The 10,995-nt window shown below is 47.3% G+C and overlaps 1 protein-coding gene and 1 long non-coding RNA gene across 2 annotated transcripts in view; one reads left to right on the top strand and one right to left on the bottom strand.

The window, feature by feature from the left end:
• The first annotated feature begins 1,854 nt into the window (after positions 1–1,854).
• Positions 1,855–10,995, top strand: part of CAMTA1 (calmodulin binding transcription activator 1) — a 224,162-nt gene continuing 215,021 nt past the window's right edge. Inside the window, exons 1-2 of the mRNA XM_029962359.1 lie at positions 1,855–1,873; positions 2,065–2,158. Coding sequence (XP_029818219.1) covers positions 2,092–2,158 — 67 coding nt within the window. The 5' untranslated portion in view covers positions 1,855–1,873; positions 2,065–2,091. The remainder of the gene's footprint in view (positions 1,874–2,064; positions 2,159–10,995) is intronic.
• Positions 7,946–10,937, bottom strand: LOC108640864. Its single transcript, XR_001921555.2, has 2 exons — positions 10,792–10,937; positions 7,946–10,276 (listed from the first exon to the last, which is right to left on the bottom strand). It is a non-coding gene; the product is annotated as an uncharacterized LOC108640864 (long non-coding RNA).

Here is a 10,995-nt window from a genome sequence, read left to right as displayed (position 1 = left end):
TTCCACGTGGTTTAGGAGTCATTGAGTCTGTGCAACAATGCAAAGGAGACTCGAGTTCTGAGGATGTCAGTTGCCATAGCAACACTATTTCCCATGGATTTTGGTCCTGTCATAATTGTGCTCTTTTTCTAACATGATTTGGGAGCAGTGTGGTCCTTGGGGGTGTTAGTGCCAGAGTTACTGAGGAATCCTTCCCCTTACCAGATTGATCTAATGCTTTCCTAAAAGACCCAGCTGCTCGGTGCTGGTGCTGGTTGCTGTTCCCTTGCATCACAGATGATTCAGGGGAAATTTTGGGAATGTTCCACAGGTGTCACATCTTGGCAGGGAAATACAGGAGGAGAGAAATACGACTTCAGGGAGCTAAATATGAACTGTGCTTTCTAAGCATATAGAGAGAGCTCCTTAAAACTCTGCATTATAACAAAGGAAATGTAACATCTATGGCAAAAAGCAATTTGAGGGGGGGAAAAAAGGAAGAAAAAAGAAAAGTAGTCGTTTGTGCTTTACTGAGCTGCTGAGGTTTGGCCCGGGGTGCAGCCTCCTCTTGCCCACGTCACTACTCACAGGTTGTGAGTAGTGCATGTGGAAGTGCTGTGGTGCTGGGTGGGACACAGTCCCTGCAGGAAGGGAAGCAGCCCCCAGGACTCAGGCCTGGGTTTAGCTGGCCGTGTGCTGTCAGAGCTGTGAGACCACAGCTGCTGCTCCCGTGTGTGCAGCGTGCTCCTCTAGCAAGCCCTGAGTAGCCTTACTTGTGGTGACTCACCCCTGCTGCGGTGGAGCCAGAGGGACCAGAGATCTCCATCGCCGGGCTCTCCTCTGTGGGGGGCTGGTGGAGCCGCCCTGCCCGGCCCCAGCAGGGGCAGGACCCTGAGGGGCCCAGCGTAGCAGATCCTCCCAGTCACTGGGAACCTGCCCCCGCACAGAGTGGTTTTGCTAATATTAACTTTAGTTCCATTGCAGCTCAATGGAGGGAAAAACTAGAAAGTGCCATAAATTCAGCCGAGCTTGTCCAAGCTGTCAAATTACCCCCTGACAAAGCTCCTGCCTCTAATGACTACAGCATCAGCCGGAGGGGATGTCTGTGATGGGGCGACAGCGCCAGGGCCCAGCACTGTTACACTTGTGATGTGCTGTCATCGGGGCCTCCAGGGCGCCAGTCAAGGGTGACGCTCTGACCAGAGTTAATTCTTAAAAAAAAAAAATAAATTAAAAAATTCCAAGGATGTAGAGTAGCATCCTGCCCTCTGTTCTCAGCCAGAGTAATGCTGACTTCTAGTAAAGGTCTAAATTCTGTTAAATTCTAGTAAAGGTCTTCCTTGGTCCCATTTCTTAGCATTAGAAGTCCAGGGAGATAATGTCTTTGCACGTATAAAAGGTGGTATTGATTTCCTGTTACTGTTGTCCTGAAATGTGCACAGGGTGTCTGTGGAGCAGTGACAATCCTCCATCACTAGCTTTATGGGAAAAGAATGGTTATTGAATCTCTTCCCATAAAATATAATCTCTTTCTTCCTTCCAGAATTTGCCCACTCCTGGGGGAGTCCCTCATGTTATGTCTTTGAGGAAATTGATTTTTTTTGTCTCCACTTTGTACACTTGTGTTTAGTTTTATTTTTAATTTGGCTCATGTGATGTGAAGCGAAGGCTTCCCTAACATTAAGCATGCTTTCTCAGTCTTGTACCGCTTCTCTTTCATGTAGATTAACACTTTCAGAATGTTTTAAAGTAAAATAAAGATATTTGCTTGGCACAAGTCTCTCTTGTTGTTGCTAGGAATTTTTTTACTCTGGGAAAGTTGTTGCCCTGCTCTTTCTTTCCAGGCAGGGCTGAGGCACTGACAGCTTTGCAGCTGCTCACAGATAAATTCTGGGTAAGTTTCTGGAGTCAAACACATGCTGATTTATCATGGCTGAATGACACCATGGTGGAGTACACAACTTGCAGTGCTGTCTGCTCAAGGAGCAGTGTGGTCTTTCAACTTGAACAGTGGCAAAAATACTCTGTCAAATATGTCCTTTCCTCTGTGTAGCAAATGACTGACTATGGGATTTTTCCTTTCAGGGAGGAAACGGCAACATGAATTCATAGATGATGAGTAGGATGCCAAAGCCAGAGATGACAGTGCTCTTGAAGAAATGCTGGGTAGAACAAAAAGGTAAAAGGAACAGCTAATTGAGTGCATTTCAGAGCCTGTGGGACTTCGTGGGGTACCTTTCCTCATGAGGCAAATGGCACACCCCCTCGAACCAGAGCTCAGTGTTCTGAATTCCCTCCTCCTCTGTTTTGCATGAAGTCCCAGTGCTGCCTCTCACTCCTGACCTGCTCTCTCTGTGCTCAGGCTTTCCCCAAAGCTGTGTCGCTCTGTACCTAAAGCCCGTGAGACTCATCCTTTCCACCCTGTCCTTGCATGCACAGGGGCTGCAGCTCTCCCTGCCCCACCAGCCCAGCAGTCACACCAGGTCTCTGCTGCCGTGGTTGTGCTGAGGGCAAAACCAGAAAAGAGCTGCACTGGGTGGGTCCCTTTGCAGCCAGTGCCGTGCTCCGGAGCGTCGGTCACTGGTCAGGCATGGCACGTTCTGGCTGTGGACGTGCCCTGGGCAGGCACACACGGCTGCAGTGTTGGGATGCTCTGCAAACAGGTGCCTCTGCCAGGGATGAATCGCTCTGCTACTCTGCTGTCTTTTACTGTGTTTGGTGTTAATGCTGTGGAGATGCCCAGAGGAATCACTTCTTATTGGCTCTTTCATTCTGAGAAATTATCTCTGTAAGGGAGGCGTGATAGTCCACCTGAGGACTTGGGGAGGTGAGAGGCAGATTTAATCACACCTGCAGAGTGCTGCACACTGGAAAGGCCTCATTGTGGTCATCCAGTGGCAGCAGAAGTGGCTGAAGCAACTGATGAGGAGCAAGAAAATCTTTAGTAGTAGTGTAGTCCTCCTTTGGATATTTTCATGCCTGTTTAGGGCAGACTGACTTCAATCCCCCAAAAGTCAAAAGCAAATGTTCTCCTTGGAAGTGTTCCAGGTTTGTAGTGGTGAACTGCGTGTTGCCCCTGCCTCTCAGCTCACTCTGGCAGCAGGTGTGTGGGACACCAGGGCGTTTCTGGGGCAAAGCAGAAGATCTTGTCAATAGTGTGTAAAGGGTTGGTATATATAAATAACAGTTCTATTCTGCTGGAAGCTTTGTCTTTGAAACAGCGATCAGGGAGAAATTCATTGTAGTTTAGGTGTTGGTACCATTTGGCAAACTGGAGGTCTGAGTGTCCTTGGAGCCTCCAGCATGGTACAACAAGAGCCTGTCATGGGGCAGAGCTCTGCACCCTGCCCGTGTTCAAAATATCCTCTAAATATACTCTGAAATACAGATTGGAGTTTTTTGAATGATCCTGACTTGAATAAGCTGTCCTACAGTTCAAATATATGGTGATACAACTTTTAGTTTAATAACACCAGAGTTGAGTATTCAAGGATACTTTAAATCATAATTAACAAATTTCTGTTGTTGTCAATCCATTTTTTGGGAGATCTGATAGTTTGTCTGTCCCTTTTCTGCATATGTGTACGTTAAGGCTGTTGATGTATTTTTCAGCTATTTCTATAAACTTGGATGTAAATCTGTTACATTCTTTGAGTTTCAAAATTCTTCACCATCAATCTGGAGAGCTTTGAGTCTGTAAAACTGGGCTCTATAAAACTGGAGTCTGTGGTGGCAGGAGCCATGTCCCTGTGGCGGTGCCAGTTCCCCAGAGCCAGGACGTGTTCCCTGTTCCTCCTGCTCCCTCTTTGGGGCTCTGGAGCCCAGCCAGCATGGCGTGGTGGTGGCTGCAGCACCCATGAGTCCAGGTGAAATGTGGAACAGGGAGGTGATTTTCAGTATTTGCTGCAGTTTCGAGAGCTCGACAGACATGTTGTTTTACTGCTCACGCTGGTAAACGTTGGCTCAGGGCAGATGCCCAGCGCTGGTGCTTTAGGGTGGCCAGTGGCCACTAGCTGTGCTCAGCATTGCCGTTGCCAGCTCTGGCATCATGGCACGTGCTGTCCACTCAGCAGTGGCTGGACAGCTCTGAAAGGACCAGATTTGGCATCAGCACTATCCCTTCTGCAGGCGTTGTGCTTCAGGTGCTGCCAAGTCCTCACTGCTTCTGCTTCCTTGCAGCACGTGGGATTTGGTGTGACCCTGAGGACAGACAGTTGTCTGCTGGACTAGCTTGTGGCTTTTCCCTCAGCTGTGTCAGCATTCAGGTTTTCAGTTGTGAGGGGCACATCAGTGGCTGTTAGTAGAACTTGGGGCTCCAAGGTTTTGTAATTTTTGTTTGTGGGGTTTCACTGGTTTTAGTTTGGGTTTTTTCCCCCAAGAAATTGTGGATATTTTTAAGTAGTACGTGTTAGTTCCTCAGATGAGCCATTCACTGCAACCTTGGGAATTTTAATCCAGATATTCACTCTCAACAAACTTGCTGTGATGACCATACAAGCGCTTTTGTTCAGAAAAACTTTCACTATCGCTACTAAGAACATGAATTGGAATTTTGATTGTGAAAATTATTGGCAAAGTCTGGCCATGTGGAGCAGGTTTTACAGTGTGCATGATGGGCTGTTGATGGGGGTAAGCACAGATCCCGGGGAAGGTCCCAGGTTTCCTGTAAATATTCAGGTGAGGTTGTGCTGACTTGTTTCCCTGGCAGAGATGGCCCTTTGGATACTTGTTAAACAAACGTTAAATACAGACTGATGCTGTCAAAAGGAGAATGCAGATCACTTAACACCAAAAGTGGCACTTCACAGGGACCTTTTGCAATTTGTAGCTCAATAAAAAGGGTAACCCCTGTAGGAATATCCTGTCCTTGCCTATTCTGTCCTTTTCTGCAGTGCCGACAGGATCACATTCCTGGTTTTACTTTCACGCCGTCCCAGGCTGAAATACTTCATATTTCACACTCTGGGTTCTATAAATAATTGATATGCCTGTCTTAGCAACTGAGGATCAGCAGCAAATTGTATTATTGTGGAGTAATAGGGATTTTCTGCAGTCTTTACTCCGTTTCATCTCTAATTTTTACTCTGCCACTGAGAGTGTAGAAACTGATTTACTCCACTTTGGGAAAAAAAGTATTACTGTTCCAGTGTTACTGTTCCAGTCCTTCAGGGGAGAAAGTTCAGGGGAAAGTCAGAACTCACAAATGAACCCATCTCAGTGAAGACGAGTTATTTTTGTGTGCTGCAGCTACTGTTTGGAAATATTCCTCATTCTGTGCAACTCTCATGGGTCACATGGGAAAGAATAGTTTTAATGGTTAGACGAGGATTAGGCAGACCTAGAAAGAAACTCTGCTCTGTAGCTAAAACCAGTGAGAAAGTATTAAACCAATCATTTTTGCTGTAAGAACTGCTGTGTACCTTGCTGACAGAGCAGAAGGGGTTTGTGTGATAAGGCACCATCAGGTCTCCCCGGGAGAACTGGAGCAGCTGTCCTGCCACAGTGCCACTGGGAGCAAAGCACGAGTGACTCTAGTTTGTGACACTGGAATTACACTTCCATTTGGTTTACCTATTCATAAATAATGATGGGAGCAGTCAGGGAAGTTCCTTCTCATTATGAATTTATAGCATGGAGAGTCCAGTTGGGGTGGAGTCCTTTAAAGATTGGGATAATGCTTTCAGCAATGATGCTTTTTAATTGAAAGCTTAAGTGCTCTGTGTGCTAATGATGCTCCTGGAGGGAATCACAGGAGCATATATGACTGGGGACTTGGTTTGGAAGTGCCAGGATGGGTTTCTGGGCAAAGGGCAGAGCCAGGGAGGTGCTGTCTGAGCAGACTGACTTGGGTAAATTTGACTTTGCCTCTGGCTTCCAGTTCTGGAATCTGCATGGCTTTGAGCACCTTCTGCCTTTGTTACCATCACCAGTTCCTCTTCCTTTAGTTCTCCTGTTGTTCTTCTGCTGTTGTCTTCCCCTCCCCTCCCCTGATTCTTCTGTTCTCAGTGCCTGAAGCTGACAGTTTCATACCTTGGTGACTGGTTTGGCTCCCGGATCTGTATTTATTCAGTTAATGCAGACAACAGTTCAATTCCAGAGGAGTTAAGTATCTTGGAAAAGATACTTGTTTAAAAACAGGAACACAAATTTCGGAGCATGCCTTTAGGGATCTTAAACATCCTTTTCCATTATTATTTGCCTCAGCCGTGGCTTGAGATCCGATCCTGAACTCAGCCGAGGGTTGTGCTCTGTGGTGCCGGGTTCCCTGGCCAGTGCTGAGCTGGGAGCTGTGCAGCCCTGGGAGCAGAGCCAGTTGGCTGCCAACACTGCACCAGGGCTTCCGGCTCTGGGGCTTCGCAGGATTTACACTTTCTCACTGGGGAATAGCTGGATTTCCTATACTAGCAGGGGAGGGGGGTTAGGACGTGGGCTAAAGCATCCACAGAGAGCAGCCAGGCTATACAGCTTGTTACAGGAGGATGACAGCTTAAAGAAAATTAAAAAAACAATCCTTCCATGACCCTCATTGAAGACTGCACTAAAATTCCAACTGAGGCGACCACGGATGACAATCATATTCCCTCCTTACATGGAATAACTCGATTGTCTTATTAGAATAGAAAGCAAAGACAAATGTCTGGATATAGTGTAGGAAATTGTCTTTACTAAATCTAGCTCAGCGCTTATGAGCACCGTATATATTATTTGATTTTGCCAGAATTACATAAACATGGAGGAAAATTGTTAATGTAAGTTGACTACCAGAATAAATCACAGCCTAATTATTCTTTTTTTTTACTGGCTAAAATTAGAATTTGATATAGTGGTCAATAGACATTTTCTTTAATTTTTGAGACATAATTTCTAATAGCTAGTCCAAATGAATTGGAGAAAGTTGCTGCAGAATTGAAAAAATAAATTATCCAAATTTTATGGTGACTTACTGTTAAATCTCCTTAGTTGGAAACTTTAATTTACCTCATATTTCACTTTTTTCTCCTCTAACTGGCTTATGGGTGTATATTAGGGCAAAATAATTGTTACTTTTTTAGTGCCACTGGAGTGCTGGGAGCAGGCACAAAAGTGAAGCCAGACCCCTGGCTCAGCAAAGGCTGAGGGGCTGCAGGGGCAGTGTGTGGGGCACAGCGGGGCAGCTGCTCCCTGGCACTGCTGCCTGCAGCAAAGGCTGACCCTTGGCACCTGTGTCAGTCCCTCTGGAGCTGTGTGATGCTGTCCTGGGATAACTGGGGCTCCAGCACTGCAACCCCCTGGGTGGCCACGTGTTTCCCATCTGGAGCCAGTGCCCCTGTAGAAGAACAAAGCATTGTTGGCCCTGTTCTTTATTAAACAGGTAAACACTGTGTTTCATGTTGAGGCTACTGGCTTAAATATCCACAAATTCTTTATGGGGTTTTGCACAGCAACACATCTTTCCTTGGGGTGCATTAAAGGGGCCAAGGCTTTTGGACTGTGTTTCACTTAAGCCTGGCATGAATACCCTGTAGCCAGCAGAGTTTTACTACAGATGATTTGAGTGTAGTCCTGTATTTCTGAGGGAAATAAATGGGCTCAGAACTGCAGAAGGAACAGCAAGAAGGATGGATCTAAACCCCAGAGTGTGGAAGGGGACCGAGCTCAGCTTCCTGCTAGGGGAGTATGTGCTTTCATCCATTCTGAGTGAGTCCAGTATCCTTAGGTCCTGGTAATGTATATTCTCTTCAATTTCCACACATCATGTTGGGCAAGTTACTTGGATGGGAGAGCCTTAGGCACAGTATACTTCCCTGGAGAACCTTTTGGAAGAAATGCATGTTTTGGGGTATTTACCTGGTTTTGCTGAACCTTGGAATTGGCAGTTGTACATCACAAATGCAGTGACGTGTTGTGAGTAACAGCGAGTTCACACACATTGTCTTGGTTAAGTCTTGGGTTTATTCCTAGAAGAAACACCTTTGGATTCTGTCAGTGGAGAGAGGAAAGGGCAAAAGCATTTTATTTCTATCATGTGAGTTTTTTTAAGCATCTCTCTTCACATTCATGAGAGTATTTTTGTGAAAACACTTGGCATTCCTTGCTTCTAAATCACAGAGTAACTTTTTTGAAACAATTCACAAGGAATGGGGTTCCAACACTGTCATTATGGCTATTAAACCTGTCTGAACTGTTTTCCTTTGTGCTGCTTGCCATAACAATGGCGATGTGTAATTTGTTGAATATCCATAGCAGGATATTTGAATATATTCTTTACAGTTTTACTTCTGCGTATAGCTCAGCATGCCAAATCATTAACCCAATTAACCAAGCCAGATCCACATCTGCCATGGAATGACAATGAAGATTTTTAAAAGAACTTGGTATTTCACCTCCCTCTTAACGAAAGCAACTCAGACACCAATCACCATCATAGCGGCAGCTTTTATCAGCATGCTGATAAAAATTATTCATGATTCAGACTGCACAAACTCTTGGTACATCTCTCTCGCTGCTTATCTGTGCATGTGCCCCTGGAAAGGTAAGAGCGAGCCAGTTTATCCCACATCATCCACGCACGGAATCCTGTGCAGTTCAGTACCTCTGTGCCTTAACAGCGATTTGAGTTTTAAACAGTGGGAGCTGGAAACCTGAAAGATACCAGCAGCACTTCAATTCAAATGGCTTCTTTCTTATCATTTTATTGCACAGAAATTGAATGAAAATATTTGGGGCTTTGCTGGCATGCTGGATGAAAAATCCCTGTTCAAATAGCATCTGTGGTATTACACAGATCACACTGCTGTAGTAACCTGTGTGTACTGTTAACATTAGGTATGATTTCAGGTGTGGGAGGTTCAGTTCATTAGGGATTTGTGTCTCCTGGTAAAAAAAGCTCACATAGATGAGAACGGTTCATTAGCTAGATGTAGCAGAGTTCATATGCTGCTTCAGTAACCCCTTAAAAATGCTTTATTCATCCTCATCTGCACAAATTCGCATAGTCTTTGCAGACCAGGAAGGATCTAGGAAGCCAGACAGTGCTCCCAAAGACTCGTGACAGAGCAGGGTGCATGCTGCTATGGAGCCAGGGTGGTTGTGTTAGTCCTGGCAGCAGAGCTGTTCCCAGCTCCTGCAGCGGCAGTTCCTCCATCCCCAGGCTGTGCTGGCTGGGAGAAGGAGCCGGTGTCCTGAGCAACCTTGTCTCTCCAGCATGGACCTCGTTACTCTAATGAGCCATAGAAGCACAGAAGGAACTGCTCGAGCTTTGGAGGCAAGAGAGAGATGGACCCTTCTGTGCGTGCACGGAGCTGACTTGGCGGCTCACTATGTTTGAGGATGATCCCAAGGTGATGTGATCCATGTGAAGTCCTCACAGTTCCCTGTTCCAAAGGTGCCAGCGAATACTGAAGTGAGGGCTGTGACCAGAATGAATGGTTGTGCCCATCTCCCTGGCAAGAATGGGAAGGCTGTTTGTGGCAGCAGCTGCTGTGTGTGTGGGGGGAGCAGCCTGGGGTCCTGTGTGGTGTCAGCTACAAACACAGGGTGCTGCAAAATGAGCCCAACAGCTCTCTGGCATTGCTGTGTTTGGTACCACACTGAGGATCTGTGTCAGCTGGCCCCACCATTTCTTTTATCTCCTTTTTGTTACTTAGTCTTGCTTGGATACCCACATGGAAGCTCAAGCCCCCTGTGTATGCTGGCCTGACATCCCTGGGGCAGGAGAGCTGCATGGCTGGAGGTGAGCTGGCTCCTTGGCTAAGCCAGGTGCCCATTTCTTGCTGGAGGAGAGGCAGCAAGGCAGGTCTGTCCATAGGGGCTCTGGCACCTGCCACCCTGAGTGGAGCACTGGGGAGGAGCTTGGTGTGGGCTGGTCCTGCACACCTCACCAAGGCGTCAGCCTGGTGGTGGGACCTGCCTCAGGGAGTTGCCTGTTCCTCAGCACCCAGGGATGCCTCTTTTAGTCTGGCATTATCTTTTGCCGTAATGCAAACTGTGAGGTGCAACAACTGTGGGGCTACCTCATGTCTCTGCTAAGCTTATGGATCGTCTTGGAAGAATGTCCAAGGAGAAAGATAAATTCCCTGGAACTCATCAAGAAAATGGTAGCTCTTTGCCAATGTGGCAATTAGAAAAGTTTCCGTTTTCAGCATATTTTGAAGAGCTGAAGAAAACAATTGTCTTAGCTGATCCTGTGGCTGCATTAGTATTTGTGGGTATTTATAGGACACTGTACCAGATGAGCTTTCTGACCGTCGGGCGTGAGCCTGTCATTCTGGAGCCTCTTCATCAATGTGCCTTTCATGCTCCACAAGATTAGCAGCTGCTGAAAATAGGAAAAAGGAATTTTCCTTTCTTCTGTCTTAGAAGAGACCCATCACACCATCCTCCTTTCGTCTGGGCTCAGAAGTGGCTTTGGTCCTTAGCAAAGCCAGAGCACCAACAGGTCTTTTTAAAGAAGTTCCGCTCCCAGGAGGATCTAAGGGAAAATATCCTTTTTGTGTGTTTAGTAACACACATCAAAGGAAACAACCGTTCCAGTCTTGGTTTGCATTGTGCAGGCATTAGCTGTGGTCCAGTTCCGCAGGCTCGAGGAGGCTGCAGTGTCCGTGCTCGTCAAGCTCTGACAGACACGGGGGGACTTAGCCAGGCCAGAACGTGCTCGGGGCACGTTGCTTTTGAGAAGAACAGAGCGATTTCCTTGGTGTCACGGGAGCCCCTTCACTGCCCCGGCCCCGGGTGGTGTGTGCCCAGCGGGACCTGTGACACCGTGGGGTGGGCAGGGCTGCCTCACACCTGTCACAGCTCTTTGGTTCTCTCCGCAACATCCCAAATCCTCACCTGCTCGCCCTGCACGGTGCCAGGAGCGGCCGTTCCAGCCGAGCATCGCGCTGCACACCCTGGAGTGGGCTCTGAAAGGGGGGCCAACGCCCCCCGAGAGCTCGGCAGTACCGTAGGGGAAATCACCTCTACACCCCCGGGCCGGGGCCCAGGCAGGGAAACGGCACCGAGCTTCGTCTATAAAGGGGGGAGAGCCCGGGGGCC

Source organism: Manacus vitellinus, unplaced genomic scaffold, assembly GCF_001715985.3.
Source record: "Manacus vitellinus isolate BGI_N305 unplaced genomic scaffold, ASM171598v3 scaffold_46_pilon, whole genome shotgun sequence".
Classification (NCBI taxonomy): domain Eukaryota; kingdom Metazoa; phylum Chordata; class Aves; order Passeriformes; family Pipridae; genus Manacus; species Manacus vitellinus.
The sequence above is the reverse complement of the archived record's forward strand: the minus strand, read 5'-3'. Positions and strand labels throughout refer to the sequence as shown.